Raw genomic sequence first — 24,803 nt, 5'->3', positions numbered from 1 at the left:
CAGTGGTTTTTTCTCCGGCATCAGACCTTTACTCGCCGTCACCCTCAGCGCCAAGGCATCTTCTTTCGTAAACAAAATCGGATATTCCGACGATTTCTTCCTTCGTCTCGTTTGCGTTGCATTTGTCGTGAGCTCTTCCAAGCCCTGTTTGCACGTTTCCATCAGCGACGAGTCTTGCAGCGAAAATTTCGAAAGTTTTTCCGTGACGAGCGACGTCGAGCATTTTTCGTTGTCAAAAAGTTCCTTCAACCGATTTATTGGCGTCGATGTCGTCGGAGCGGATTTTGTTCTCCTAAAAGCCGTTTTCGGTTTGTGCATTACCAAGTCCAATGGCTCCAAACTTTCGTTGCTTTTCGACGAATTACACAAAAAATTCTCTTCGTACGATTTGCTGCTGATCCCAAGTCGCGTCATTCCCTCGCAAGCCGTTTTGTAGTCGGAGAGCTCAAATTGCTCCCGTTGAAGGTATTTTGGTCGATTTCCTTCAAAGTATTCATGGTTCGTTGGCAAAAATACGCAAATTCGATAAATAATATCACGAGACACTCTCTGCACCACGCGACGCCCGATGATTCACTAAATATCCGAAAAATTAACTGAGGCACGGAACTTATCACAGATGCGAATAAAAAGACGAGTTGATTCATACTGATTCTCAATTTCGCCAAATTGACCGATTAAAAGTTCGCATCGACCGTTCTTCGCATTGTTGGGTGCGTTACTGCAACAATCCGAGCAGCAGGTACCGAGACAAAAACTAGTTTTGCACTCTTCGAAGTGCGTTCTCGACATGGAACTTCGTAGAACGTACGACCGAGAATTTCTACCTGCTTTGTAATGACCTTCGATCAGAAATAGACAAGGATGGAATGTCACAAAAGCAGTTTTTAATTGTGATAATGAGCAAAAAAAATTAAAAAAAATCCAAGTTGTCTGGATTTCTCTTTAAAGAAATTGCGAAAATCGATTTTTGAACAGTTGTTCGATGGGAAGTCCTGAAAAATTTTAAAAATTGGATAAGAATTGTAATTTTTATGATGAAAGCTCGAGTATTTCAGAACATAAGGTAATAATTTAAGGCAGACGGTTATGAATGGCGCTCATAAGACAACGAGGTAATTAAGGCGTTCGTAACATGAACTTGACATTACAGTGATTTGTGCTGATTATGTCGAAGGATTTTTTGATGTTATAACGGAAGTTATGAAAAAAATTACGGAATTTTTTTTTAAAGGGTTATGAAAGATTTTTTTTAAGGAAAAACTCTTTAAGATAATATGAAAGCGTATTTTTGAAAAATAAAAAATTATTTTAAATAAATTATAAATTTAAATTTATGAGAAAGCTTTCATAAAAATTATTTGAAAATTTTGAAAAAAAAATTAAAAATTTTAAAATTTTGAAAAAAAAATTATTTATTTGAATTAAAATTATTTATTTAAATTTTTTTATTTATTTAAAAATTCTAAAAATTTTTAAAAAAATATTAATTTATTTTAATTTTTTTTAATTTTTCAGTTTTAAAAGGGAAATTTGTAAAAAAAATGCTTAAAATTAAATTAAAATTAAAAATTTTAAAATTAATAAGAAAAAATTTAATTTTTAATTTTTATTTAATTTTTAATTTGATTTAAATTTAAATGCTTTAAAAAAATATTTTTTTTTAAATTTAATAATTTTTTTTTATTAAACTTATTTGTTTTCGAGTCAAATGATCTAAAATAATTTTTAATAAATGATTTTTTGTTTTAATAATTCTGATAGTTTTCAAATAAAATAAAAATATTTTATTGATTTTATTACCAAATTGTGCTTTCTTTAATAGAATGACAACAAAGTATTGAAAAAATAAATGAAAATCACACGAAAAAGACAAAAAAAAGCAAAGAAAATTGTTTATTATTTTTAAAAGGAAAACTTGTAAGACTTCCAAAAATACATGCGTTCAAGTAAGAAAAAGAAAAGTTTTATTAGGGTTTCCAGATTTTTTGTTTTTATCGAAAAAAAATCCAATTAGAATTCAAAAAATAATAATTTGATTTAAAAAAAATATAAATTAAAAAATAAATTTAAAATTAATAATAAATAAAAATTAAAAATTAAATAAGTTTTTTTTAATTTCTTTGGTTTAAAAAATTAATAAATTAATTTGAAAAATTATTTAATTTAAAAAAATGAATTAAATTAAAAATTATTTTTTAAAATTTAAATAAACTAAAAAAAAAATAAAATTAAAAGTTAAAAAAAATGTGAAAATTATTATTAATAATAATATTAAATTAACTTTTTAATAATAATTTAAAAAAAAATTGAAATACCTACTTTTAAATTTATTTTAATTTTCTAAGACATTTTTTTTTATTTTTTAAAATATATTTTTATGAATCAATAAAAGAAAAATTAAAAAAAGTAATAAATAAAAATTATTAAATAATTAAAATTAAAATTAAATCAACCATTTTTTAAAATGAAATTAAATAAAATTGAAAATTTTTAAAAATGTGAAAAATATTATTAAATTAAATTTTTAAATAATTTCGTAATTTAAATATTGAAAGATATAAAATAAATTTTGATTAAAATTTTTAAATATTATAAATATTTTTTTTAATTATAAATTTTTTAAAATATTTTATAAAAATAAAATAATTATTTTTTTTTAATTTCAGGGCACTCTAATCATAATTTTTAATCTTCACGTGCTCCTAAAAATAAAAAAAAGAAAAAGTAAAAAATAAATCATTTTACCAATTAGCAACTTTGCATATAAACCGCTGCTTTTCCATTTCAATTTCATTTGCTGTGGTTTCGGATCCTGGCAAAGACAAATCGCGAAAAATTTCCGAACAAAAAAAAAATATTTTCTTCATATTATTTTTCAACCAAATAAATAATAATTTTAGAAATTTTCCTTACCCCAAAAAAAAAAGAAGTGCAAAAAAATGATTCAAAACGCAACGAAAAGTCTTTACTTTTGGGCAACTGGCGAACAATTGAGTGAATTTGAAGACGCCCAAAATGTTTGGAATTCCTTCTTTTACACGAACACCAACGAAACGGTTCGTCTTGGGCCACTCATGAAGCCAGCGGGTTTCGATCATGCCGATTTGCTGATAAAACCGGAGTACTTGGGCGCCATTACGGGACTCTTGATCGCTTTTTTTGTGAAACAAAAAGTCGTTGTCTTACAAGAATTCTTGGAGCACCATAAAATCGACAAATTCAAGCATTTGAAGCAACTTTTGTGTTTTTTGTTGTGGATTGTGACGATGCCCTTGGCTATCGTTGCTGCCACGTATTTTAAGCTGATTAAGCGACGTGCGGAGAAAATTTTGAAAGCGAAGCACGGCGTGCATTTCAAAGGCTTTCTCGAGGGACCCGACACCGTTTGGGCATGCGAACGTCCTCGAGCTCGGAGTGTCATCAACATCATCTCGTACTTGAGTGTGCCACGTGAACAATACGAACCGATGAGGACTTCGGGTAAAATTTTGCATTCTTTGAGGCAGCGGATCAGCGGGGCACTGATGGAAGGCCAACAACCGCATCCGAAAATGTTTTACCGCAAAATGAATGAACTCGGATACTTTTTTTGGTCTGACGAGGCTCCGTGCAAAATCGAAAAGTACATTCGGCACATGGATTTTTACAGCGAAACGCGCGAATTTCTCACGGAAGACGATTTGAAGCAATATACGACGGAAAAATGCAACGCGCCGCTTCCAGAGAACCATTCACGGACATGGGAAATGCTCGTTAGCAAGCAACCGATCATGCGAGATGATGGAAATGGCTTTTATTACCCGATTTTGTTCCGAGTGCATCATTGTTTGGGCGATGGAGTCGCCTTATTGCGACTTTTACTCGAATCCATGGCTGACAAATCCGTAAATGCAAAGTTATTATGGACCTCCGGTGCTGTCAAGGCGGAAAAACCTGAAAAATCGGCATTTTTTGAGACTTTCAAGACCATTTCTCAAGCCCTGACGATGCAAAATCTCCAAAAAACTTACGAAAAATTCATCCAAGTCGCCTATCTCGTGTATGTGACGCCTTTCGTGCTTTGCAACATCACATTTTCCCTTTCGCCGGACAGCAACATTCTCCATCCCGACGAAATTCACGGCGAAAAAGTCGTAAATTGGATTCACGAAGCCTCCTTGAACTTCCCGCTGCTTGAAACGATCAAAAGAATCAAAAAACGCACCCCGGGCGCTCGTTTCAGTGACGTCATCAGCACGATTTTGTCGAAAAGTTTGTCGAAATATTTCCGTTCGCACGGGCAACTCGTTCCCGAACGCATCACGATGGTTGTTCCGGCGCGCATTGAACGCGAACAAGCAACACTTTCCCTGAAAAATCGTTTTTCCGTTGCAATGCGTCCCTTGCCGCTTAAGATGAACGAGGCACGAACAAATCCCGTGACGAATTTTTACGAAACCATGTTGAATATGAAGGTTTTTTCGGATGTCTTGGCAACGGCGCCCGATTATCAAGTGAATTATTGGATAATGTCGTTCGTGGCGGAGATGTTGCCGGATTATCTCTTTGCAAAATTGATGTCGAGTAGTCATAGCACGTTGGCGTTCAGTAATTTGCCGGGCCCGCAGGAAAGTGTTCAGATTCAGGGATATGCGTTGGAGCGGATTGGATTTTTCCTGCCGAATTTCGGGCAAACAACTGTGGGAATTACCATTTTGAGCTATGGCGGGCAGTTGCAGTTGGGAATTATGGCTGATAAGGTAAGGAAATTATATAGAAACTGTTTAAATTAATTTTAAAAATTATTTTTTTAATTTAAAAAAAAAAAAAAAATTAATTTAATTTTTTTAGAAAAATTAAAAAATAATTATTTCAAAATAATTAAATTTAATTGAAAAATTGATTTAAATTAATTATTTTTTTTTAAATTCTAATAAAAGTTTAAAATTATTTTTTTTTATTAATTTGAGAATTAATTAATTTAAAAACAAAAAAAATAAATTTTTTTAATTAAAAATTAGTATAAATTTTTTAATCAAATTTAATTATAAACTTTTTTTTTTTGATAATATTAATTTATTTATATATTTTTTTTTTGAAATTCTTAAAAAAAATAAATTAAATTAATTTTTCAAACTAAATTTAAAATTAAGGTAATTTAAATCAATTTTATTTTTTTTTAAATTTTTTTGTTAAAAAAAATAGTTCAATTAATTAAAATTAATTTTTCATCTTCAATATTTTTTTTTAATTTATTTTTTTTAATTCTTCTAAAAATTAATTATTTTTTTTTTAAATTAAAATAATTTTTAAATTAAAAAAAAATAATAAAAATTAATTAAAAAATAAAAATTAAATTAATTTTTAAAAATATTTTTTAAATTAAAAAAAAAATAATTTAATTTTCTTTGGAAGAATTAAAAAAAATAATTAATTTAAATTAATTTTTCAAATATTATTTTTTTTTAATTTTACCAAATAATTTTTTGAAAAATCCTTCTAAAAATAAAAAATGTATTTTTTAATTGTTTAATTTAAAAAAAAAATAATTTTTAAATTTCAAACATTAAAAATTTAATAAATTATTCATTATTTTTATTCTTTTTTTAAAGAAATTCTTTAAAAAATAAATTAATTTTTTTTTATTTATGTTAGAACGCCATCCCATCCAAAGAAGAAGCAGGACAAATTCTCAAAGACATGGTTGCCGAAGTTGCCAACATCAGACAATTTTTGCTGAAATAAATGCAAGACTCTTTTGACAAATGAACTGACAAAACGTACAATTAATAAAAGAAAAATCGAATGGAAGAAACGAAAAAAACATTTTCTTTTTTTTTATAAAATCTCAACGTTTATTTTTTTCAACTTCTACTCTTTTTTTCTATCTTTCATGTCATTTTTGCAACTCCAAACGCGCGCATGAAATAAAACAATTTTTTTTATAAAGCTATTTAACTATAATTACCGCTAAAATTTAGGTACTATTTGACTATTAATCTGCATTGATAAAATTTAAAGATAGCTTGGGTGAGTTAAAAAAGAGAAGACTGATTTTTGTATAATTTCAACTTTTATAATTTTTAGAATTTTTTTTCATATTTGATGAACAATTAACTCTCGATTAATTAATTAACTATAACAATTTGGGTTTTTAGTCTGATTTTTTTTTGATTATTTTGAGAATCTTTATTTCATTGTGTGATGCTATTTTTATTATAAATTAAAAAAAAAAAATAAAAATATTTTTTTTTTGAAAAACGAAAAATTAAAAGTTATTTTTTGATTGATAAAGGTTCGAGTGTATGCAAAGTTATTAAATATTTTTTTAAAAATCTATTGTTTTTTTATTTAATTATTTATATCGTTATAATGTTTCAAATAAAAATATAAGGCTCATGAAAAACTAATGGTTTAAATATTTTTTTTTTAAATATAATTTTTAAATTTTTAACGTAATATTTTTTTTTAATTTGAGAATTTTTTTTTTTTAATTTAAGAATTAAAATAATTTTTAAATTAAAAAAATAATTAATTAATTAATTAAAGAAATTCTTGAAAAAAAAATAAATTAATTTTAAAAAATATTTTCTAAATTAAAAAAAAAATAATTTAATTTTTCTTAAAGAATTAAAAAATAATTAATTAATTTAATTTTATTTTTCAAATAATAATTTTTTAAATTTTATTAAATAATTTTTTAAAAATCCTACTATAATTTTTATTATTAATTATTAGTATAAAAATGATACATTTTAAGTTATTTTAGAGAAATGATCAAAAATTAATGAAATGAAACGAATCAAATTAAATTAATTTTGATAATTATTTTTGAAATCCGAATTCTCATTTTTTAATGAAGAATCCTTTTTTTTCTTAACCAAGTTATTTTCATCAGCCTTATATTCTTATACAAAAAAATATTTAAAAAATTTTCTCAAAACATTTCTTTGGATGACACTAAATTTCTTTTTCTAAAAAAAAAAAATCTGCATAAAATAACTAAACTTACATTTTAACCTTATTTATAATATTTTTTCCTAATAATTATTACAAACTTCATGATTATTTCAATAATTTTTTTTAGTTTCATTACAATTATTATTACAGACAATTTTTTGATGATTTACAGACTTTTTGTGATATTGTTGAAGAGACGTCGACCCCACCACGACTCCAAATCGAAGGGCTTGAAGTCATTCAGCACGGGACTCGGCGTGCCCACGTAATATGTCGATGTGTTGCCGCTCATGTTATTGGAGGAGGATTGTGTCGATTGGTAGCTGCTGTGCGACGACAACGAAGACATCGATCCCGTCGAACTGTCGGGACTTGCAGGTGCATCATACGGATTTTGTGCCGCTACCATATTCCACGCTGCAAAGAAAATTATTTTTAGAAATGCATGCGTGAACCGGCAACAAATTTATTTTTAACTGTCACAGATGCAAAAAATTCCGCGATAATGAGTGAGGAAGGAATTTCGCAGTCGTGACCTCGCACTTACATTCATGAATGTATTTCACAAGTTCCTCGTGTTGCGGGCTGAGAACTTCTTCGGGCACGTGTTGTTGCTGCTGCCGAAATTGTGTCTTCTTCGTGGCGAATACCGGCTTCGGAACACTATCAATTAAAAAAAATGTTTGTATTAGTCATATTTGTGGTTTACTTGACACACCTCCAGACAAGTTGTGACGTTTTGAATAATAAAAAAAATAGTAAACACGCACACAATTACACAAATTTCAGTGACAGACCTCATAAAATTCTTCAAAAAAAAAATTAAAAATTAAAATAAATATTTTTTTAAAAAATTTAAAAAATTAAAAAAAAAATAAAAAAAAAAAAAAAAAAAAAAAAAAATAAAATTTTTAAAAATTAAAAAATTTAAAAAAAATTAAAAAATAAAAAATTTAAAAAATTAAAAAAAAAAATAAAAAATAAAAAAAAATTTAAAAAAAAAATTAAAATAAATTTTTTAAAATTAAAAATTAAAAAAAAAAATTTAAATTAAAAAAATTTATTTAAGTTGACTTAAAATTTAAATAAAAAAAATTAAAAAAAAAAAAAAATTAAAAATTAAAAATAAATTTCAGGTAAATTTTTAACCAAAAATCTCTTTAAAAAAATTAAAATTTATTTCAATTAATTCAAACCAAGCAAATCAACTCAAAAACATCAAATTTCCATCCCTGATTACTACTGGAAACATTAACCTGCTCTCTCAATCGTTCTTTCTATAGAAACTCGCGCGTTTACAAAACATGTGGATTTACAGATTACATAACAACAAACTGCCATGTGCTTCTGTATAGGTTTCAAATATAATAAATTTTATTTATTGAGAGTCGAAATCGTGAGAATTTCGATTATCAGCGGGAAAAATTCATTTACCGATAGAAAAGAGATAATTTTGCGATCGATTGAATTCAAATAAAAAAAAGACAAATGTTGCTTAGAAACGAAGAGATTTCGTGTCAAAAAAAAATATTTTGTTGCAAAATCGTTTTCACAGTAATCGTCGGCGCAATTATTATCACGAGACGAAAATGATTCGCACAAATTGCACCTTTGTTATCTTGATGCATGTTACATGATGCAGACCTACTTATGACAGAAAATTGACATGAATGTAAATAATAATAAGAGTTAAAGGGAGGCAGCAACAAAAGGTTGTTTTCAAACAGAATTTTTTGTCAATATCAATTTTTTTATTTTTTATAATTTTTCTGAATTAAAATCTAAATTTGCTGAATAAAATTCAATCTGCTGAATTAAACACAAATTTTCTCAAAAAGTTGCTGAACTCGATATAAAATTCGAAATTTTGCTGAATTTAATATTAAATTTGCTGAATTCAATACGAAATTTGCTGAACTTAATTTAAAATTTGCTGAATTCGATACGAAATTTGCTTAATTTGATATAAAATTTGCTGAATTTGATACAAAATTTGCTAAATTTAATTTATAATTTGCTGAATTTGATACAAAATTTGCTTAATTTAGTTTAAAATTTGCTGAATTTGATACAAAATTTATTAAATTTAATTTAAAATTTGCTGAATTTGTTACAAAATTTGTTAAATTTAATTTAAAATTTTCTAAATTTGTTACTTTGCTAATTTTAATTCAAATTTTAATAAAAAACTAAATTTTTCTTCAAAAAAAACTTAAAAAATTTCTTCAAGGTCATCAAAACGCTGCCAAAAAAATCTCATCATGCAACAGATGACCAAAAAATCATTCATTTGTCTTTTAATTCACAGATTTCTCGCAAGTAAACAACTCAGTCTTAAAAATACTCTTCCCATAAAATAAAAAAAATTGAACAACTGAAGCAATTTCTTTATTGCGCCATTCATATTTATTATTTTAACGACTTAAAAAAGTAAAATTCTTGTAAAATAACACATTAAATTTACAAATTAAAGTCTTATCTCCTGTAAAAAATTCGAATTCAGCACAATTCTTTTGGCACACGAGACTATCTTATCACTTTTGTAAAAAGTTTTTTGAACTTTCGATTTTTGCAAAGTCCAAAATTCATTCAAAAAAATATTTTTTTAATAAAAAATTCACAAACATTCAAGTGAGAATGATTAAAAATAAATTTCACGTGACGAAAAGCGTCACACATACAGTTAATTCTATATCTGATCTCCATACAAAAAAGGCCGGTTAGTTTTTTTGCTGTTTACGTAACATCGCCATTTCGTATGCTGAGCTTAGATACAATAAAATTGCGAAATTGTCTTGATAATATAAATTATGCGACTCGAAAAAACTACTTTTTAAATAGATTTTATTAGATTTTAGATTTCTTTTGGTTCTTGCCGGTTGTTGTGCAACACTCACAAGATTTTTCTGATTGAGATAAAAAAAAATTTTTAAGTGCATTTTTATGTTGCGCATGGATGATTTTTGTCTGTCAGAACTTTTCCACAGACGTTCTTAAAATATAATTAAATTAATGAGATTCACGAGACGATTGAACAGCATGATCTTGTCAACAGTTATTTTTACATGTTTTTGATGTACAGGAGATTATTTCCGGCATATCGATGGGATTTTACGATAAAAAGTTGTTAAAATGTTGAAAAATAATTATTTAAAATTAAAAAATGTTTTTCTGATTTTTTGCAATTTTTGAAAAAAAAATTTATTTTAAAATATTTTTTAATAATTTTAAATTTTTTTTTGCATTTAAAAAAAAACATGAATTATTATTTTTAATTTAAATAAATATTATAAAATTAACTAATTTAATTTAATTAAAATAAATAAAAAAAATAAATAAATATTTAATAAAATTATTTATTTATATAAATTTTAATTTAATTTTTAATTTATAATTTAAAATAAATAATTTAATAATTATTTTTATTTTTTATTTAATTATTTATATAATTTAATTTATTTTTAAAAAAAAATTAAAAATTTCATTTAAACCTATTTAAATAAATTAAATTAATTAAATAAAATTAAATTAAATTATTTAATTAAAATTAATTAAATTTTAAATAAAATTAATTAAAATTTTAATTAATTAAATATTTAAAAAAAAAAATGAAAAATTTCAAAAATCCGCTTTAATTATTCGTCCTTTAAACACTTGAAAACTTTGTAACAATAATTATTCATTTACCGGCATACTTTCCTTCGCCAAGTCACATCATTACAAACAACATCCAAACAAAAATAGAACCGTAATTGTCTAACCGTCTGATCTGACGTCTCTATATAGATTTTTTGTCGCTTTTTTGTTGTTGTAAATATCTTAAATAAATGTTATATAAACGCAGCTGTGTATTTAAATATGACACACACATGAGTTATTTATCTCACTTTTGTGTCTTCTTCGAGAGCCGTGTGAGAGAGTTCGCATGAAGAAAGATAGAAAGCCACTTCACGTTATCTTTGTTAAACAAATATATATCAGAAAAGAAAAATCAAAAAAGAGAGATAAAAATAAAATTTTTTGGACCAAATTTTTATGTTTATTTTAGTGACAATGACGAGGGACAAACTGTTGTAATTTTATTTTATTTTTTTTTCAAGTTCAAATGAAAAAAAAAAATTGTAAAAGTTAGTTTTAAAATTTGCTGAATATGATTCAAAATTTGCTGAATAAAATTTAAAATTTTCAAAGTTCAGTAAAAATTTTGCTGAATTTGATTTAAAAAAAAATAATTAGTTTTAAAATTTGCTGAATTTGATTCAAAATTTGCTGAATTCGATTCAAAATTTGCTGAATTAAATTCATATTTTCAAAGTTCAATAGAAAATTTTGCTGAATTTGATTTAAAAAAATTAATTAGTTTGAAAAATTTGCTGAATTTGATTCAAAATTTGCTGAATAAAATTTAAATTTTTCAAAGTTCAATAAAAATTTTGCTGAATTTGATTTAAAAAAAATAATTAGTTTTAAAATTTGCTGAATTCGATTCAAAATTTGCTGAATTAAATTCAAAATTTTCAAAGTTCAATAAAAATTTTGCTGAATTTGATTTAAAAAAATCAATTAGATACAAAATTTGCTGAGTTCGATAAAAAATTTGCTGAATTAGAAAAAAATTTTAAGAAAACTTAAATTTTTTTCAAAAAAATTCAAGTAAAAATTTTTTTGAGAATCATTTCATTCTCTTCCTTTATAATTTTAGTGACAATAACGTTCGAAAATTATTGTAATATGAGGTCACTTCATCCTAAATCGATCGACGAAAAATGTAACATATGTTCTCGTCAACAAAAAATCGTCCAAAAAGGCATCAAAAATTAATCTTTTATGCTAATGAGAACGTTTTCGACCATTTTTATGCCTCTTTTGGTGCATCTTTTGTCTCCCATTCGTTACATTTCTCACAAGAATGTGTTACAATTTCATTTCATGCGTTATTGATTAACACCGCGCCGTGAAATGCTCACTCTCTTTACGCTCGTCCCTATCTAAACAATTAAATCTAACAATTAAATGTTATCAGCAACCGCACCGCACGCCTTTCAAACACAAATTTTATTCCATTTCGAGCATTTTGTTGTGCATTACATAACACTTCCACATGTTTTATACACAAAAACTCCTGTTTAGTCCCGTATTCGCCCACACACACAAATACAAAAAAAGTGCCTTCGATCGATATTTTTATCGAATATTCTTCCGTTTTTCCTTCAACCGGCACAAATTTTTCGGATTTTTAAACACTTGCCGGGCGAGTCAAGGGTAAAAAACTCACCTGATTTGCTCGGAATCGTCGTCGTTGCCATTCCTCCGAGACATGTCTCTAATACTACTTTCGTAATTTTGTGAAATTCCTGCGGAAAAGTCGAATTTTCTGCGTTAAAAATCATTTTTTACGTAATCGAAGTAATTTCCAGAAGAAATTAGGACGAAAATGCATGCAAAATGCACGGAACAAAGTAGTAAGTGATTACACAACACATCATAATGTCAAACACTTAAAAAATGCTCTAAACAAATTTTACCTCGTCGCGTTGTTTTTGCAACTAACTTTGATGGACCTTTTGACACAGTATACATTTTTTTTTGTTCTACAAATTTTTTTCTGTATCAAAAATTCGCGAAACTCTTTTTTTTTATTGATTAATTTTTTTTTTTGATTTTTATTCAGTTTCTTTAATTTTTTTTTAAATTTATTTTTTAAAGGAAATTTTTTCACCGAATTGACGTTTTTCGCGTTTTTTTTCTTGCGAATTGCACCAAATGTAGTTTCAAGAGGAGACTAAGGCAAATAAATCAACACAAAAGCAAGAGACACGGCTCGACGTTGTTGTGCAACGCAAATTTTTAGACTGACTGTGAACTTTGTTTGTAGCGCCTTGGAAGTCGTTCCCATGCACGATGTAGAATTTAGTGTGAGTCTACTGCCAAATATAAGAGAGACAATGTGTGTTACGGTAGTTATCAGCACGTGAAATGTCAAATAAGAATATCAAAATGTGATTGTTGTTGGCGAGAAATGGAACGATTTTTTGAATTTTGTGAACGTTGGAGCTCGTTTAGAGGAATTTTTATGAAATTTATGTATTTTAAGAAAAAATATATATTTCAAATTTTTTTCATTTTTAGAAAAATTTTTGCTATTGAGATAAATTAATATTTGATTTTTTTCCAATCAAAAATTTATTTTTTAAAAAATTACTTTTAATTGAAAAAAATATTAAAATTTTTTTTTTAATGATTTTTAAGTCAATTTGATGAATTTTTTTTTGAATTCTGAATTCTACAATTTCTGAATTCTACAAAAAATTATTTTTATATAAAAAAAAAATTAAAAAAATATAAAATAAAAAACCAAACAACTAAATCAGACTAAAAAATTAAAGATTTTAAATCGTGTAAAAAAAAATTAAAAATTAATATAAAATTTACGAACTTAAATCATATAAAAAAAATTAAAAATAAATAATAAAATAATTTTTTTTATTTTAATTAAATTTTTTCGGGTAAAAATAAAATTAAAAATTTTTAAAATTAAAAATTAATGAAAAAAATAAATTGTTTATTAAATATTAAAAACTTCAATTTAAATTATTTTTGTTCGATAAATTTTAAAAATTTAAAAAAAATATTTAATCTAATGTAAATTAATTTTTTCAAAATAATAAAAAAAAATTTTTTCAATTGAAATTATTTTTTGAAAAATATATTAAAAATTAAAAAAAAAATATTTGAGTCTCAAAAATGAAATTATTGAAAATTATTTAACTTTTTCAATTTAAGTCGTTAATTAAAAAAAATTGAAATTCAAAATTCATAAAATTTGAAATTAAATTAAATATTATTTTAAATTTAAAATTTTTTGTCGTTTAAAATATGACGAAAAAATTTAAGAATTTAATTTATTTAAAAAAAAATTAATATAAATTTTTTAAATAAAAATAATTTTGAAAAAAAATGAATATAAAAAATAATAAAAAATTTAAAAAAATATTTAATTTAATTCTTTTTTCCAAAAATATGTTAAAAACTCAGAAAATTATTTGACTAAAAAAATTATTTCGTAAAAATAAAATATAAAAAATAATTCTTTAATTTAAATATTTTTTTTTAATTTTATTTAAATTGATTTTTTTTTTCTAAAAATATTAAAAAATTCTAAGAATTAAATTTTTAAATATAAAAAATGAAATTTTTAAAAATTACTTAACTTTTGCAAATTCAACTTTTTTTTCATAAGACATAACATTTTCATAAAAATCCCTCATTTTATTATCACTTTTTAATTTTTTCCCTTTTTTTATCGAAAATCTTTTCCCTTTTCTCCTTTGTTTTCGTTTCTTGTCCTCTGAACATCTTTCGAAAAGTCCTGTTTCTGTTTTTTCTCAATTTCTTCGTATTTTTCGCCTCTTTTCATCAACATAATTATCTCCTTGAGTCTACTGATCTCGTCATGTTTCCTCATTTTGTAGTTCAAATAACGACAACAAAGATCCTCGATTTGATTGTGCATTTTGCTCTGATCTGTTTCAAGTTCACGGATGTAATGATAAGCGTTTTTCAGTTCGAGCGATTTGGCGCAATAAGCATTGAGGAGTTTTTTATTTTGCAAGGAAAGTTCGTCAAATCTTTAAAAATTTTAATTTTTTTTGGTTTAAAAAATAAAAATTTAAGAAAAAAATTTACTTGTATTGCATCATGACAGTGCTGACAGTGCCAAAAGTGTGCGTTGGATCAGACATTGCGGAAATTGCGCCATTCGAGTCGCATTGATCGAGTTTTTCATTGGTTTCTGTGACTTGGATGAGCTCTAAAAATTTTTTTCGGTAAGAATATTCTTTAAAAATTTTCATTAAAAACCTTTTAAACAATCATTTTTCTCCTTTTCTTGTCGTAAAAGTTCTTGAAGCTCTTCACAGCGTTCCGTTTCCTTCCTCAAAGCTTGTTGCAATTTTTTTTCTTTGTGAATTGAGGCTTCGAGCTTTTCTTCGAGACGCGTTTGAACACTTTCGAGACCTTTGAGCGCCTTTTGGATGTCTTCGTAATCTCCAAAACTGTTACGAAACATTTTTTTCAGGACTTTTTCGTATAAAAAATGACAATTAATGGAATGACTCCTAATTGAAAATATTTTTTTTTTAGAATTAATTTTTTTATTTTATAAATTTTTCCACGCTTGGCTTGATTTTTTTTTTCATAAAGGCGTAAATTGGCGGTGATTTTTAATTTTTTTCCACTATTTTTCGGTTAATTTGCACTTTTTATAGTAAATTTATGCGGATTTTGCTTCAATTGCTTGAGTTTCTTCTGAAGAGACGTTTTGGCGTTTTACCCAGCAAAGAATGTTGACCCAAGCAAAGGCACACGCTCCAACGTAGATGACACGAAATTGCGGCGGAATGAACATGAAGTTGCCTGTTTGAGCTGGTAGCCAGAAGAGACAAGATTTGGCGAACGTTGGCACGAATTTTTCCTTCAGCTCGTCGAATGGGGGTTTTCCTTCCATTAGAGACATGCCTGAAAAATTTAAACAAAAAATATTTGAGATTGAAAATAATTTTAATTTAAATCGAAAATAAAGAAATAATAAAAAATTAATTTATAAATAAATTAAACTAAAAAAAAAATTATTTTAAAATAAAAAAAATAAATAAAAAAAATTAAAAAAAAATAAAAAAATTAAAAAAATTTTAAATTAATTTAAAAAAAAAAATTAAAAAATTTAATAAATAATAAAAAAAAATAAAATTTTAAATTAAATTAAATTTAAATTAATTAAAAATTAAAAAAAAAATATTTAAAAATAAATAAAATTAAAAAAAAAACTAAAAAAAATAAATAAAATAAAAAATATTAATAAATAAATTATTTAAAAATATTTTTAAAAAAATAATAAAAAAATAAAAAAAATTTTAAATTAAATGAAAAAAAAATTAAAATTTTAAAATAATTAAAAAAATTAATTTATTTTAAAATAAAATTAAAATGAATTAAAAAAAAAAGTTAAAAATTTTAAAAAAAAAATAAAAAATGAAAAAAAAAAAAATTAAAAAAATTTAATAATTTATTAATGAAAAATTTTTAATTAAAAAGTTTAATACTTAATAAAAAATTAATTTAAAAAAATATTAAAATGATACATAAATTTTTTTTTTAAATAATTGAATAAAAAATAATTTAAAAATTAGGCAAAATAAATTAAAATAAAATATTTAATTAAATTAATTTTTTTTAAATTAAAAAAAGAAAATTAAATTGAAAAAATTAATTAATTTAAAAATATTTTTTTAAAAATTAAATTAAAAAAATCCTACCTGTGAAAAAGACAACCAACAATTGCGGCGTAAACAAAAATTGATCCATGAGCAATTTTTTGACGATTGTCTTTCGAGCTGTTCCCGGAAGGAATTTATCAAGCCATCGATACCTAAAAAAAAATTTTTTTAATTATTTAAAATTTATTAAAAAATAAAATTAAGCAAAAAATGTGAAAAAATGATCAAAAAGTGCTTTTGCAACTATTTCAGATGTGCTCAAAGAAAGAAAAATTGGAAAAAGAGACAAAATTCATGTACCAATAGTAAAGACTTGGAGGATAAACGCAAGTCCCATAGAAGGTGAATCTTAAAAGAGCAGCTTTGTCATACTCTGATGGAATCTCAGGCTGGCATGAAAGAAAATTTCTTGTTAGAAATGAAATTTTTTCATGAAAAATTAGTTTTTTTTTTATCAAAATGAAAATTAAAAAAAAAAAATAAAAAAATAACGAACCAATAAAATAACATTGGAGAGTACATAAAAGTGCCCATAACCGCATAACGAGCCAACGAGGGCTTATCAAGTTCTTCAGGAGTCTTTGCCTAAAAATTTTTCGTGAATTTTTTGTGTCAAAATAAAATTTTTTTGATAACAAAAATTAAAAAAAAAAACAAAATTTTTCTTACCAAAACTTTTTTTGTGACAGTTTGTTGCGAAAATTCGGCCCCAACGTACAGGGATCCGTAAACGATGCTATTGGCGATCTAAAAATTAATTAAATTTTATTAAAATCCTTAAAAAAAATATTTTTTTACCAATGGTCTTCGAAGGAAGAAACTCTTGGCTGCTTGAAGTAACGCCATCTCTGTACTCGATGAGGAACGTTTGGTAAATCTTATTAGAATTCGTTTAAATGCTGCGATGGAACGTATTCAGTTGCTGTCTTTTCTGTCTGTGGATAGAGAAACGGAATCATATGTTATTTGTTTACGAATGAAGAGACGACAAGAAAATTTGTGATAAATTATTTTCAAGGTGAGACGTTAGCGCTTGACATTTTTATTGATTTTGAGAAAAGTTTTTAATGAAAATGCGGATTTTTTTGACACGTGTTTGAGAGGAAATCTTAATTTTTCATTTAATTGAGAAATTTTTAATTTTTCTTAAGAATTTCTTTTAACTTATTTATTTAAAAAAATTGAATTTTGAATAATTTTTCAAGCAAATTCATTAAAATCTCAAATGACACTTTATCCAAAATTTATTTTTTAATTTTTTTTAACACTTACACTCATTAATTTTCAATAATTTTCGAAATATTTTTAATTTTTTAAATGATTTTTGTCATAAAAATAATTTTAAATAATTAAAAATTTACTATTTAACACACATATTTGCTACTTGATGTTTTTTCTATGAAATTTTTGACGTACTGGACTTATCTTCACACATTTTTTTATTTTTTTTCGTTCTATTGATAACTGCATGGAAGTACATACGATCCATATGTTAAGAGCATGCGTATAAAATGAAGATACGTTCCACACTTTTTGAATTTAAATGAAGTTGAAAAGTCGTTATTTAGTAAAAACGTATTTTTTTTCATTGAAAATAATTTTTTTTTATTTTAATAAAAATAATTAATAAATTAATTAATAAAATAAAAATTTAATATTTAAAAAAAAAAATTAAATAAATAAATTTTAATTTTAAAATAAAAAAAATAAATTTAATTAAATTTCAAATAAATAAATATAATTAATTTTTTATTTTATTAAAATAAAAAATGGCGCGAAAAAAAAAAAATAAAAATAAAAAAATTAAATAAATAAATTTTATTTTAAAATAAAAAAAAATTAATCAAAAAAATAAATTTTAAATAAATAAATTTAATTAAATTAAATAAATAATTAAATTTTTTTGTTCATTTTAAAAAAAAAAAATGGCGCGAAAATAATTTTGAGGTTAGATTTTTGATAAATTTGATAAAAAAAAAGAATTATGACCGCCTTATCATTTCAAGTTCAAATTTAGGCAAATAAAAGTTGAGTTGTATAAGAAATTTTATCTTTTGAGATAAGTTTATCATATTTTTTGCGGAAGGCTTTTAAAATGAAATATTAATCTAAAGTGAACTTTAAAATAATTTAAAGAAAAAATTTATATATTGAAAAAATAGTTACAATATGAAAAATTGTTAAATTTTGAAAATTTAAAAATTTTAAAAATCAATCAAATATTTTGTTTTGAAAGATCTATTAGTTCAAGGATTGACAGTTAGAGGGCGCTAATATTATTTGATCTTTTATTGTTTATTTTTTTTTCAATTTTTAATTATTATTTATTCCCTTATCTTTTCTGAAATTTTATTTTTCTTTAAATTTTCGCACAAAAATTTATTTTTTCATAACTTTTTTAAAAACAACTTGCAAATTACTTCACTTAACAACTCTTAATTCACAAAAAAAAACTTTCCTTTAGTTTCCTATTTCGCACTTTCAAACCAACTCTCCATTTCCTCTTGTTAAATTTACACTCACTTATGCTCAATATCGCCTCAACAGACGATAATTAATGCAAATTGAGTGCAGTTGTGATTCCATTATCGCTCACCTTGTATATTTTTCGTTGCTTTTCTCGGTTCTACTGCATCTTCGTTTTCTCCTTTTTTTTTGCTTTCACTCCATTTACAAGCCACTTCTTGTCACTAAAAATTCTCTGTTAGACGAGTACTTCACTTTTGTTTAAGGCACAAACAAAAACTGAAATCTGATAGCGTAAACCGTTGTTAGTAGATTCACTGTCATTGTTGTTGTTTTAAGTGTAAGAGAGTGTTGTTGTTTTATTCTCAAAAATTCTGTACGGGTAATAAAATAGTTTAAAACTGTATACGAACTTGATTCAATTTGTTAACTGTTCGAGTTAATTGATTTCAATGAGCTTGAATGAAAATGGGTAATTGATATGTACATCAGAGGTTTCTTCCAAAGAGAGATCGTTTCAGAGACAAAAAGAGAGTAAAAATGAGAGAGATCAACTTTTCATCGTAATCCTATTTGCCTTGCTGCTAAATTGGGTGAACTTTATGTAAGTCAAACAAACAAACCGAAACCAACAAAGGAAGATAATCCACAATTTTTTTGATTAAGACACCGAGAACTACTTTATAAATTGTTTTTCCTGCAACAAGCTGCAAGAACTACTCAGCTGCAGAACATGTTTCTGTGTGAAAATGCGACGAAGAATAAAAAAGCGAGGGAAAATGCACATTAAAATTGCATATAAAAGTGCAAAACTGCAATAATGGGATGTGAGTTTTCAAGGCGAGAAATAAAAGCGTATTTGAATTTTATTTTAAACCACGTGGTTGAAAAGATCTTTAAGATGAGATGATCTAAATGATCTCTTAAAACATCTATTTAATGAGTTTTTTCCTTTTAAAAAAATTTTTAGATCACGTGGAAAAATATTTCAGAAGATCTTCTTAAACCACGTGATCTAAAAATTTTTTAAAAAGTTGTTTTAAAAAAATCTTGTAAGTCACGTGGTTAAAATGATCTCGTAGATCACGTAGATCTTAAAAGATCAGTTAAAAAAATTTTTTTTAAGATCTTTTTCGAACTACATTATTTATAAGATCTTTTAAACCACGTGGTTAACAAGATCTTATATTTCACGTGATCTACAAGATCTGTTTAAATCTTATAGATCACGTGGTTCAGTAGATCTCAAGAAAGATCAAATGATCTAAAAGATCTATTAAATCTCGTAATTTAAGAGATCTTTTGGATCATTTGATCTTTCGAGATCTATTGATACATTTTTGGCGCCTTTTTCTGTTAAAAACAAAAAATGCGCTAAAAAAAGTTAACAAAGAAACAACACAACAAGCCTTCATTCTCGGTATAAATAAGTAAAAATGCAATGAAAAAACTTATTAAAGCGAAAAATTTCCAGAGGAAACAACAAAACAAAGCACGAAGAGTAAAGAAAAGTAGAAAATTAACTTAGTTTTATTTTTTTGTGCATGTTCTATCGTCAAGGGTGTCCAACTTCGTATCGCTTCCTGAAAAATTCCGCACAATCCACGGGGACTTGCTTCTTCCTCATGCTTTTTACGACGACGACGAAAAAAACACACAAAACAAACTCTCTGTGTGTGTTGAAAAACATGAACGGAAATGAGCCTAGAAGGCGATTTTATAAAACAAAAGGATCAACAGAAAAGGGATTTAATTGAAACATTTTAAATACTGCATCAAAACTCTCTTGCATGTTTTCTCTCATATTCGCGTTACATGAAAAATACAAAAAAAAAAAAAAAGGGACGAAAGGATTCTCGCTCACTCGGTTACGCATTGCTGCAACGCGAACGAACGAACGGTAGCTGTTAAAAAATTTAGTATCTCTTTTATTATTACAACTATACGGAATCACTTTAAATTTTATATGAGTCTTTTGTGTGTTTTCTGTTTGTTACTTTTGCGCTAAGCTGAGTCTTAATTTTTTGTGTCGAACAAAAAAAAAGGGAGGAAAAAACGTATGAAAAGTTATATAGTTAATTTTTTACTTAAACACGAGCAGCAGGAAAAAAAGAAAAGATGAAAAATCTCGTCCAATTCCCAGCTTTATTATTACGTGCATCATAGAAATGGAGATTTTTTTTTTTTAGCAAAGACAATAACGATAAAAAGTGTTGTGTGAATGTAAGTTAACACTTTTTTGACCATATTCTTCGTGTTTGTGTGATTTGAAAGATGTTTTAAAAATGGAAAATTTTGCTCCTTTTTGGCTTGGATATGAAAATTTCTTTTAAAAAAATTATAATTTAATTACTCTTAAAGTTTTAATTTTTTTTTTAAATTTTTTGAAATAAAAATTATTATAAAAAAATAATAAAAAAAAAAATTCTCATAATTTTGAAATTCTTGTAATTATTTTGAAAAAAAATGTATAAGGAATTTCATAAAATAAAATTTAATAAAAAATAAATAAATTTAAAAAAAATATTGATTAATTTTTGAATAATTTTAAATTAATTTTTTTTAAACCCTTTTTTTTAAAATATATAATAAATAAAATTTTAAAAATTTTGTTAATTTTTTTTTTAAAAATTGAAATTAAAAAAACTGATTATTTTTTATAAATAAAATGCTTTTAAATTTTATTAAAAAAATATTTAAATTAAATTTTTTAAATAATTAAATTAAATTAAAATTAATGAAGAAAAAATTTAATTATTTTATTTAATTAAATTTAATAAAATAATTTTTAATTAATTAAAAAAATTAATTGAAGTAAATTAAAAAAAAATAAAATTAAAAATTTAATAAAATTTTAATAATAAAATTAAATTAATTTTAATAAAAAAATTAAATTTTTTTTTAAGATTTAAAAAATTTAATATAATTTTAAATAATTTAATAAATTTCAATCTAAATTTATTTAATTTTAATTTTTTTTACAATTTTTTATTTAAAAAAAATTAAAAATAAATAAAAAATAAAAATTAATTACCTATACAAAAATTTAAAATAAATAATATTAAAAAAAAATTGAAAATAAAATTAAAAATTCTTCCAATATTTTTTTAAATATCAAAAATAAAAAAAATATTGAATAAAAAAAAATTAAATTAAAAAATTGAAATGCACTCAAATCTTTTAAAAAAAATTTCAACGAAAACGAAAATTCACACTCTTTCAATTTTAATGGAAATTACCTTTTATGAAACATAAAGCCCAGTCGTTAGATTTTCCATTGTTCCGGAAGATGCGGTTGAAAATTTAATTTTTTTCTTCTTTTTTCTCGTTTTTAATTTTTTTCAGACCAAATTCACACTTTCAGACAAGAAAAAAGCAGTTTTTCCAGTTAATTGCCTTTGTTTCGAATCTCAATGGCATTTTTGTTACAAACACTTCTCTTATCTCCTTTTATGTAATTTTTGTTAAAATATGATTGAACGCGCTTCTGTTTGATTTTTCTACAAGTGTCTTCATGGCATGTGTTCGAGCGACAATGAAATCAATGATTTATGTTCAAATTTCCCTTGAAGAATGCATTTTTTTTATAAATAGCAGTGACTTTTGAACACCCATGACGAGTAAAGTACAAAACGGAAATTTTTGTAGAAAAAGGGCAATAATAAGTACTCTTCAGAACGTCATTTGTCTAATAAACGGAATGTGCGCGACGTGTGCGTTTGTTGGTAACTCGATATCGTGCACATGTCCGTTTCCCATCAAATTCATTTCAAAAACTATCTCAAAAGTCGTGATAATTTTTGGTACGGAAGTGTGACACTGACACTATAAACTTATTACGGGAGAAGTACAAAACCCTCCTTTTAGATGTTTCACTTGTGCACTTGTCAGAGATATTTGTCAATTAAACGACGTACGAAACGAAAAACATGCAAATCTTTTTTCTCTGTTTCAACAGAACGAAACAAGAAATTCCTCAGAGAAGAGAGATGAAATTAGAGAAACACTCCCTCTTAGTTTTTCGTTCGTAATCTGTATAATTTGCTTTTCATTTCAATATTTGCTTGTAAATTGAACCCTTATTTATTTGATTTTGTACTCTCGGCGTGCACATGAATTTGTAATAATTTTGTGACATTTTTCACTTGGTCTCATGCGTGTAAATGAGACGAAAATAGAGACATGTTACTTTCTGAGGGAATTTTGTTACTTTATTTTTTTTTTTAATTTTAAAAGGAATTTCAAGAATTTAATTTTTATTGAATTGAGTAATTTTTCATGCCGAGGGTCAGTGTTTGAAATTACTTTGAGGGTAAAAATTTTAAACACTTTAATTTTTTTTACATTTGAAAGGACTTCACAATTTCATACTCCTCAAGTTTTTCAAATTTTCACAATTTCATACTCCTCAAGTTTTTCAAATTTTCATAATTTCATACTCCTCAAAGTTAAATTTAATTTTTTAATATTTTTTTTCTTTTTTGAACTCTAAGATTTCGAAATTTTTTCACTCTTCAAATATTTTTTAATTTTTCACAATTTTATACTCTTCAAATTATTCAAATTTTCACATTTTCTTACTCCTCAAGTTTTTCAAACTTTTACAATTTCATACTCCTCAAAGTCAAAATTTATTTTTTTTTAAATTTTTCCAATTTTTAAACTATGTGCTTTAACATTTTCTCACTCTTCAAATATTTTTTTAAATTTTCACAATTTTGTACTCCTCAAAATTAAGTTTTTACAATTTTATACTCTTCAAAGTCAAATTTTATTTTTTTTTTAATTTTTCTCACTTAAATATTTAATTTTTTCAAAACATTGGGTTTTAATATTTTAAATTTTATAAATTTTTCAATTTTCACAATTTTTTACTCCTCAAAGTCAAATTTTATTTTTTTTTTAAATTTTTCATTATAATTTTGAAAAATAATAAACAAAATTCACTTTACAAAAAATGAGATTAAACCAATTTCGTTAACATGACAAATTTTCAACCCAAATACATGACAAATTGCACTAATTCCATTTGAAAAACAAACTTTAACCAGCAAAAAGTTGCAAAACAAACGCAAATAAATGACAAAAATTTTGTTAAAAAGAAACCCCGAAAAATTTTTTCCGAAAGAATAAATAAATCTAATTTAAAAAAACGAAAAAATGCTCTAAATAAACAAAAATAATTATTTGTGTATAAAAGGTCACTGACATTGATAGACTGAACTAAACGTTTGAAAAAAATCCCTCACACTCAATTGCCTCCCTTTCGCCTTCATTTCCTTTATCGCCCATCATCATCGCCTTATCATCACAATTTCCATCATTGTTATTATTATTACCTTTTCATGTGTCCCTAAAACTCTTCCTTGCGTCGCAAGTTTTTTTTTTCGCTCAGAAATCACTCGAATTAACTGGGTGTTGCCATAACAGACGTCGACGACGACACTTTATATCGCAACATATTGCAATATAAGTCATTCCGCTTTCTTAAATGCCCCTCAGCGATATTTAAAATTATTTGATGTTCCTTGCGCGCGTTCTATTTTCCACACTCGACTGTGCGTATGAAAAACTCTTTTATTACTAATTCATGCCGCTCCGAGTAAAAACAGGGGGAATGTGTCTCAAATTACTTCAAAAGCGAAAAAAATCAATGTGAAGACATTTGGGTCTAATTTCTCGTTAGTGCCTTGAAATTTTCGCTAAATTTTACAACACGAGCTTTTTTTTTGAGAAAGGGTGACGACTTCATGTATCGGCAATTTACAGAAATTTATTGGCCTGTTGCTCGGATTTTGCATTAAAACGTCGTGCGATATCAATTTTCCTCATGCAAACATGCAAATTTTCGTCTTGGAATGATTTAAATATTTGTCTTTGAATGTCCCCGAAGACTTGTCTTCATCTCTCGATTCACTTAATATTTCATGCAGAAATTCGGAGACAAATACGAAAAGTCCCCAAAGTTTTTACGGTTTGCTTGACTTGTTCGTTTTGCATGAACGGATTTTGTCGAATGTCAGTCGAGCCTTCAGAAGAAAATTATTTTTCTTAATTAAAAAAGGCTTTAAAACGTGACGAATTGACCATTTTCGATGAAAAATGTTGAAATTTTGTCTA

The 24,803-nt window shown here is 24.9% G+C and overlaps 3 protein-coding genes across 3 annotated transcripts; 1 reads left to right on the top strand and 2 right to left on the bottom strand.

Moving 5' to 3' along the window:
• The first annotated feature begins 2,812 nt into the window (after window positions 1–2,812).
• On the top strand, window positions 2,813–5,821 carry LOC134828138 (uncharacterized). Its single transcript, XM_063841118.1, has 2 exons — window positions 2,813–4,742; window positions 5,638–5,821. Exons 1-2 carry the CDS (start codon window positions 2,943–2,945, stop codon window positions 5,725–5,727), a joined length of 1,890 nt encoding a protein of 629 aa, XP_063697188.1. The 5' UTR covers window positions 2,813–2,942; the 3' UTR covers window positions 5,728–5,821.
• Window positions 5,822–6,856: 1,035 nt separating this feature from the next.
• LOC134828139 (uncharacterized) lies at window positions 6,857–12,818 on the bottom strand. Its single transcript, XM_063841119.1, has 4 exons — window positions 12,468–12,818; window positions 12,218–12,296; window positions 7,490–7,605; window positions 6,857–7,359 (listed from the first exon to the last, which is right to left on the bottom strand). The coding sequence occupies exons 1-4, from the start codon at window positions 12,520–12,522 to the stop codon at window positions 7,109–7,111; spliced, it is 501 nt and encodes a 166-aa protein (XP_063697189.1). The 5' UTR covers window positions 12,523–12,818; the 3' UTR covers window positions 6,857–7,108.
• Window positions 12,819–15,092: 2,274 nt separating this feature from the next.
• Window positions 15,093–18,949, bottom strand: LOC134826929 (mpv17-like protein). Its single transcript, XM_063839439.1, has 6 exons — window positions 18,814–18,949; window positions 17,016–17,152; window positions 16,887–16,964; window positions 16,714–16,802; window positions 16,257–16,369; window positions 15,093–15,459 (listed from the first exon to the last, which is right to left on the bottom strand). Exons 2-6 carry the CDS (start codon window positions 17,061–17,063, stop codon window positions 15,215–15,217), a joined length of 573 nt encoding a protein of 190 aa, XP_063695509.1. The 5' UTR covers window positions 17,064–17,152; window positions 18,814–18,949; the 3' UTR covers window positions 15,093–15,214.
• Between the last annotated feature and the right edge of the window lie 5,854 nt (window positions 18,950–24,803).

This window comes from Culicoides brevitarsis, chromosome 1, assembly GCF_036172545.1.
Source record: "Culicoides brevitarsis isolate CSIRO-B50_1 chromosome 1, AGI_CSIRO_Cbre_v1, whole genome shotgun sequence".
NCBI classification, from domain to species: domain Eukaryota; kingdom Metazoa; phylum Arthropoda; class Insecta; order Diptera; family Ceratopogonidae; genus Culicoides; species Culicoides brevitarsis.
This window is presented reverse-complemented; position numbering and strand designations above follow the sequence as displayed.

Bases quoted from the DNA above. Each gene is read 5' to 3' on its own strand.
- LOC134828138 (XM_063841118.1), top strand. From the start codon at position 2,943: ATGATTCAAAACGCAACGAAAAGTCTTTACTTTTGGGCAACTGGCGAA. The intron at 4,743-5,637 runs GTAAGGAAATTA...TATTTATGTTAG, and splicing joins TGGGAATTATGGCTGATAAG to AACGCCATCCCATCCAAAGA.
- LOC134828139 (XM_063841119.1), bottom strand. From the start codon at position 12,522: ATGTATACTGTGTCAAAAGGTCCATCAAAGTTAGTTGCAAAAACAACG. The intron at 7,606-12,217 runs GTGAGTTTTTTA...TTTAATTGATAG, and splicing joins GACGATTCCGAGCAAATCAG to TGTTCCGAAGCCGGTATTCG. The intron at 7,360-7,489 runs GTAAGTGCGAGG...TTTTCTTTGCAG, and splicing joins TGTGAAATACATTCATGAAT to CGTGGAATATGGTAGCGGCA.
- LOC134826929 (XM_063839439.1), bottom strand. From the start codon at position 17,063: ATGGCGTTACTTCAAGCAGCCAAGAGTTTCTTCCTTCGAAGACCATTG. The intron at 16,803-16,886 runs GTAAGAAAAATT...AAAAATTTTTAG, and splicing joins CTGTCACAAAAAAAGTTTTG to GCAAAGACTCCTGAAGAACT. The intron at 16,370-16,713 runs GTTCGTTATTTT...ATTTTTTTTTAG, and splicing joins TCTCCAATGTTATTTTATTG to GTATCGATGGCTTGATAAAT.